The sequence below is a fragment of the Borostomias antarcticus genome (assembly GCF_949987555.1).
Source record: "Borostomias antarcticus genome assembly, chromosome: 1".
In the NCBI taxonomy this organism is placed as follows: Eukaryota; Metazoa; Chordata; class Actinopteri; order Stomiiformes; family Stomiidae; genus Borostomias; species Borostomias antarcticus.
In genome coordinates, this window is record NC_140234.1 from 25,849,353 (window position 1) to 25,856,931 (window position 7,579).

Consider the following 7,579-nt stretch of genomic DNA (forward strand, 5'->3'; position numbering starts at 1 on the left):
GCGGTGGACGGCCGTGGGGGGGGGGGGGGGGGGCACGCTGGGGGGGCAGTGGACGGCCGTGGGGGGGGGGTCGGTGGAGGGCCGGGGGGGGCACGCCGGCCTCCCAACCACTCGTCCGGATAAAGCATCATCACGTCCGCCTTCTCATCAGCCAACACCTCTGCTACAGGTTGAACAAGACAAACGCACCGCCACCATCTGTACCTCCTGCACAGACAGACACACACCGCTTCACTAGATGTTTTAAACGCACTCTTCCAGAGTGTGGTACACTATGTTGGTGTTTGCTCTATACTGTAGTGTGTACTCAGTGTGTGCTACCCGGAACAGGACGCCTCGTCTAAGGTTTCCCAACTAAGACAGGATGTCCATACGGGTGTGCTGGGACGAGCGGGGACACGAGGCGCGGAGTGGCGGCGGTCTACTGGACGTACGAATCCGTCAGGACATGAGCAGCGTTTCCACGGGTTACTCATCCTTCTGACAGCAGAGCAGGAGCTGAATATTCGACAGTATGACTGGAATACAAGGTTGTGTGAATGAATATTTACGTTTGACGAAGGACTATGCACATTAATTAGTTTTCATATTTTAGTTCGGTTTGCCTTAACAATGACAATGCTTCACAATGTTTTAGACCCTGTGTGTTACGGTAGCTGTGTGTAGAATGCATGGGAGCTCTGGCCAAGCCTGCTTTCATGATCCCCCTCCAGACCAGCTGGGAATAACACCCACAGAGACACGTGAATCAAACTCTCACATATACAGTACTGTAGAACACACACACACACACACACACACACACGCACACACACACACACACACACACACACACACACACACACACCATCTCACAAGACTGTGCTCCATAGTACAAGCAGGGAGGGATAACAGGAGAGAAAGCAGTGTATAGAGATAAAGGCTTAAAGGCTCCTTAATGAGAGTTTCGTGTCCGTAGAGCCGCGCTGAGCGTATTCCAGGAGTGTGTAAACATCCTTCATGTCTTCATGCTGTCTGGGGACGTCCCAGATGACGGGGTGAACCGAAGCACCAAACATTACTCAGCGTCACCCTTCGAGTGGGCCTCTTAAACGCACCTGGTCTTACCCTGCTTAATATTCGGTTGAAATAAGAACGTGTGCCCACGTGTGTGTGTCTGGTGTGTGCGTGTGTGAGTGTGCGAGTGCGTGTGTGTGTGTGTGTGTGTGTGTGCTGAATGTGTTGAAGGCTGTCATTGTGAGAAACTGCAGAATCTGCCCCCACGCAGTAGGTCCTCCGCATGGGTCTCCAGATGCATGTGTGTGCTGATGCGTGCGCCCCATCAGGAGTGGGCACAAACAAGACTCACCCCCCCCCAAGGTCAGGAATCTGCTGATTCAGGCCGAAGCATGGCTGCAGTAAAAGCAAACTTTTATTCCGAGTCGGAACGCTAGCTGTGTGCACAGTCTCCTCCTGGCTCCACTGCCTCTCACCGCCCGGCTCTGGCTCCGATTACACACAGGATATAGACCAGGAGGAATGGATTCATGTGCAATTAGGTGTGTGTGTGTGTGTGTGTGTATGCGTGTGCGAGCATGTATGTGTGTGTGTTCCTCACTTAGGCCACATTTGGGGACAAATGTTGTAAATTAAACCAGTTGATTGGGGACAGCATGTCAAATTGGCGATAAAATTGGTGTCCCCAATTGAGTTTTGGGGTTGGGGTTAGTGTTAGGGCTCAGGTTATGGTCAGGGTTTGGGTAAGAGGATATGGAATGAATCTAAGTCAATGCAATGCCCCCAAAAGATGGATTAATCAAATCAGAGAGAGAGAGAGAGAGAGAGAGAGAGAGAGAGAGAGAGAGAGACAGACAGACAGACAGACAGACAGACAGACATACAGAGACAGACAGAGACATATTGCATGAGAAGAGTTTAGATTTCTAGTGACCTTTTGGAGTTTGGATTAATATTGATCTTTCTAAGTCGCGTACAACCACCCATCCCGGCTGAGACCGGGCTCGGCCCTCACACAGGTAGAGGCTGTCTCTGGATCAGTTCTGGGCCTTGGCTCAGGTGGAAGTGTAATAGGGTATTGATCCCTCTCAAGTCTACAGGGTCATAATAAATAATGTGAATGTCATGCGTAATGTTGGCAGTCTCTAACCAAATAATCTACCCTGCTACTGAGAACCTGCCACCCTACCCTGCAGCTCTGGGAGCAAATCACTCACCTCCTGCCCAAAGTCTGAGCGCTGAACACACGCACGCACGCACTCACTCACACACACACACACACAAAGATACGTATATTACACATTCAAGCACACGTAAAGAGACACAAGCACACAACACACACACACACACACACAAAGATACGTATATTACATATTCAAGCACACGTAAAGAGACACAAGCACGCACACACACACACACACACACACACACACACACAAATTCACACGCACAAGCCAACACATACTGTACACACAGTAAATGTCTCGTCTCCCATGTCATTACACTTCCCTTTGCTGGGATTAATAAAGCTACTGCAGGGAAACAACTGACCGTCAGGCCAGAGCAATCAAGCTGACACTCCAATCCAGAGATCGTTTATTCAGCCTGCAGGGTTGAGCTTGTAAGAAGGGGCAAAGCCAAGATCTTATCGCTCGCCAGTTATGTCATAAATCAGCCCAACTAATCAGGAGGAGAGAAGATGCAGTTGGGAGAGGCTGAGAGTGATAGCAGGAGCAGAGGAGGGAGAGAGAGAGAGAGAGAGAGAGAGAGAGAGAGAGAGAGAGAAAGAGGGAGGGAGAGACAGAGAGTGAGAGAGAGAGAGAGAGAGAGAGAGAGAGAGAGAGAGAGAGAGAGAGAGGGAGAGAGCGGGGGAGAGAGAGAGAGAGAGGTGCAGGCTTTTATTAGTTCCTTTTATTTATGCGTGTACACTCTACTGTGTTGGTTTCTGGCCATAAACATACCGAAAGTGCCACTTAAACCTGGACCGGACTAAACATGTAATGTACTCTAGGATTTAACTTCTTGTTTAAACCCCCTTTAACCCACCATAGATAGGCTTCCGTCTGGCTGCGGCATCCACAAAACATCAATAACCCAATAAATGTTGCATGAACCCTCCTGGAACGAAGATACACAAAAATAAGCCAGAGAGAAAAAGAGAGAGAGAAAGAGAGAGAGAGAAATTAACCGAGCACTTTCCTCTCCCTGAGATGCCATCCCAACAAACAGTGGACACACACGGCAAAATGACAGGCTGGCTGACATCGCCGTGGAGACTCTAACAATCTGTGTGACCCAGTTACCACGGTGATACACGCTGATGTTGCCGGGGTGTCAGTGGGAGAGGCAGCAGCATGACCTTTGACCAGCACTTGGCGGTGGGGGTCATGTTGTGGGGGGGGGACCCTGGATACGTAGTAGAGGCTTTCATACAGCTCTCTAGAGACTGCATGCAGTGCCTGAAAAAAGTATTCACCGGCATTGTGGACCAAATTTCACTGTTATACAGTAACATGGAATCAAATTTTAATGTAGTTTTTTGTCCTGTAACCTGTAAACCTGTAAATAATTGAAGTATTCACTCCCTTTGCTTGACTACACTGTAAGCTCTTGCACAATCAACGTTCTTCAGAAGTCTCTTAATTAGTTTAATGGAATCCACTTGTGTGCTACTGAGGTATTTCACATGATTTCATGATAAGACTACAGTATGAAGACCAAGGAACATTCCAAAAAGATCCGGGACAAGGTTCTTGAAAAGCACTTATCAGTGGATGGATAAGAACATTTCCCGGGACTTGGGAGAAGATTAATCTTCCAGCAGGGCAATCAATGACCCAAAACATCCAAACAGCTGAACAAAAAGTCAATATCCTGGATTGGCCCAGTCAAAGCACAGACCTCAATCCAATTGAGAATCCAATTGAGAATCTGTGGCTAGACTTAAGACTTATTTTCCAAAGAATAATGAGCAGCAATTGCTGCGTCCAGATTTGCAAAGCTGATCGAGACTCACCCACACAAACTCACAGCTGGAATTGCTGCCAAAGGTGATTCTACCAAGGACTTGGGAAGGGGGGGGGGGGGGGGGGGGGTACCTATGGAATCAATTATTTCATTATTTTTGTAATTGTAATACATGTAGGAATTTTACCCACTTTGATATTATATAGTACTCTGTGTTTATTAGTGACAAAAAACTAAATTAAATCAATTTTGATATGTTGAACAGTAAGGTAAGGCAAGGCACCTTTATTTGTATGGCACCATTCATGCACAAGGCAAATTCAAAGTGCTTTACAGAGGCAAAAAAATAATACACATTCAGTCAATGAAGTATTACATTAAAATCATAAGAATAAAACAAGACAATAAAAACACATTTAAAAAAACAAAGGACAATTCAAACAGGATAATGAAAATTAAGAATTAAACACTGTAGTAAACAATAATGTTTTCAGCCCTGATTTAAACGTGCTGACAGTTTGAGCAGACCTCAGGTGTTCAGGAAGTTTGTTCCAGAGGTGAGGAGCTTAATAACTGAATGCTGCTTCACTTTGCTTGGTTCTAATTCGGGGAACACACAGTAACCCAGTCCCAGATGATCTGAGGGGTCTGGATGCCTCATATGGAACCAATAAATCATGCAAGTATTTTGGTCCTAAACAATTTAGTGCTTTGTAGACCAGCAATAAGATTTTAAAATCTATCCTTTGTCTCGCAGGAAGCCAGTGTAGTGATTTGAGAACTGGTGTGATATGGTCCAATTTCCTGGTGTTAGTAAGGACTCTGGCAGCAGCATTCTGAATCAGCTGCAGCTGCTTGATTGATTTTTTGTTGAGACCTGTTAAAACACCATTACAGTAATCTAGCCTACTGAAAATAAATGCATGAACAAGTCTTGTTTAGATAGAAAACCTCTAACAAAAATTCTAGCTATGTTTTTCAGGTGGTAATAGGCAGATTTAGTAATAGCTTTTAAGTGTTTATTAAAATGTAGGTCTGGGTCAAAAATTACACCAAGATTTCTGGCTTGATTCGCTGTTTTCAGTGAAATGGACTCAAAATTAGCACTGATCTTTAACCTTTCATTTTTGGGGGCAAAAACAATTATTTCTGTCTTTCCTGGATTAAGCTGAAGAAAATTCTGAGACATCCATTCATTAATTTGATCAATACACTTGCTCAAAGAAAGTAAGGGACAGTAGTCATGTGATGACACTGAAATATAAAGCTGTTTGTCCTCTGCATAAGTATGATAGGAAATGTTATGGTATTCCATAATCTGAGCAAGGGGCAGCATATAAATATTGAATAAGAGGTCCGAGGATGGACCCTTGAGGAACCCCGCAGTTTATCTCTGTTCGCTTAGACTCATGATTACCAATTGAGACAAAGTAGTCCCTATCCTGAGTAAGATTTAAACCAATTAAGTGTAGGGCCAGTAGTACAATAAAATGTGAAAAGGTCCAGGTGAATACTTTTTATAGGCACTGTACATTGTAGAGGCATTCATACACCTCTCTAGAGGCTGTATACATAGTAGAGGCTTTCATGTACCTCTCTAGAGGCTGTATACATAGTAGAGGCTTTCATACACCTCTCTACAGGCTGTATACATAGTAGAGGCTTTCGTATACCTCTCGGGAGGCTGTATTCATAGTAGAGGCTTTCATACACCTCTCTAGAGGCTGTATACATAGTAGAGGCTTTCATATACCTCTCTAGAGGCTGTATTCATAGTATAGGCTTTCATATACCTATCTAGAGGCTGTATACATAGTAGAGGCTTTCATATACCTCTCTAGAGGCTGTATTCATAGTAGAGGCTTTCATACACCTCTTTAGAGGCTGTATACATAGTAGAGGCTTTCATATACCTCTCAAGAGGCTGTATACATAGTAGAGGCTTTCATACACCTCTTTAGAGGCTGTATACATAGTAGAGGCTTTCATATACCTCTCTAGAGGCTGTATTCATAGTAGAGGCTTTCATACACCTCTTTAGAGGCTGTATACATAGTAGAGGCTTTCATACACCTCTCTAGAGGCTGTATTCATAGTAGAGGCTTTCATATACCTCTCTACAGGCTGTATACATACTGTAGCAGAGGGCTGCTTGATTCTAGACGGGCCGCCAGAAATGTTGGGCAACATCACTGCACCCACTTCATCACACATGCACGTGCACACACACACACACACACACACACACACACACACATACACACATACACACCGGGGAATAGCGGTGGCCTGCTCACCCGGGGTCTCTTCCAGACCACGCGCCCGATCCTGTTGCCCTGGTAGAAGAGGGAGTGGTCGAGGGCGGGGAAGCGGGGGTCCTCGTAGAGCAGCCCGCTCTGCAGACACTGCCTCTTCAGGGCGGAGTACTGCTGCCCGTCAAACGCTCGCACCGACGAGAACATCATCCTGCTGCCTGCAGGGACACAGCACAGCATGCAGGGGGCGCTGGTGAGGGGTTGTGTTGCTAGGCAGGGCTGAAGGTGTGGAGGAACTCGGAGGGGTCAACATAACGTGAAACGAGACGGGGTGGAGAGGACATGACATGAATGTGTGCGTGTATCCATGTGTGTGCAGATTCTCTCTCTCTCTCTCTCACACACACACACACACAAACACACACACACACACACACACACACACACACACACACACACACACACACACACGCTGTGCAAACACATGGCTGCATCTACGGTAGCAGTGTCAGCAAACACTTTTTTCATCCCACACTTCTGCTTCGCCCAAACCACAAACGGGCAGAACAGCTGACTGACAGCAGCGCCTCGAGCACCATCACAAACACAACAGAGTTCAAGAGCCCTCAACAGCACAACACAGGCCTCAACAGCACTACACCGGCCTCAACAGCACAACACAGGCCTCAACAGCACAACACAGCTCGCGCTAGTGGAAAGGAAAATGCCACGGCGAGTAAGGCCATGAGCCAAATGTGTCACAATCACCAGATCGAAAAAGATTCAAGTCAATCTTTCTGATGTCCTCAAGGCCTCCACCAGCGGATTCTTAGGCTGCATAATTCACCCAACACTGTTCACACACATGGAGCTATTAGCCGTTTGTTGTGAGTGTTTCAGTCCGTGCAGTTTGGTGTGTTTCTGTCCTTCTGGTTCCAGTTTATTTTTAGTTGTTCATGGCTTAATAAACGACACACATTTGTGTAGTCGACGACAAGAGAAGCTGTTGCGCCTTATTCTCAGCAGTCTTGGATAAATAGATAATTTATCCCTGAAGGGAAATTGTTTTGTTGCGGCCAAAGATACAACAATCTGTCTAATAGGAGGACAGGAAACCGGCAACCACAATCGTCTTGACAGCAGGTCAATGTACAGTATGAATCAACTTCATATATTCCCGTATTCCTCAGCACCCACAAGCGTGCAGTGTCACTGGATCAGCGATTCTCCACCGGCGTTGCCCAGTAAAAATTAGTTCCACTTCTGTGACAAGATCCTCTCCCGTGCAGCGCTACGGTCAACCCAATACCAAAGGCCATTAGGTCGTGTTCTGCATGCCTGCAGACTTGCATGCCCCTTGA

The 7,579-nt window shown here is 46.2% G+C and overlaps 1 protein-coding gene across 1 annotated transcript in view; it reads right to left on the reverse strand.

The window, feature by feature from the left end:
• Positions 1-6,428, reverse strand: part of LOC311316982 (calpain-5-like) — a gene marked incomplete at both ends in the record, with an annotated part of 30,410 nt that extends 23,982 nt beyond the window's left edge. Inside the window, one exon of the mRNA XM_084447972.1 lies at positions 6,261-6,428. Within this exon, the coding sequence (XP_084304098.1) occupies positions 6,261-6,428 (168 nt within the window). The remainder of the gene's footprint in view (positions 1-6,260) is intronic.
• Between the last annotated feature and the right edge of the window lie 1,151 nt (positions 6,429-7,579).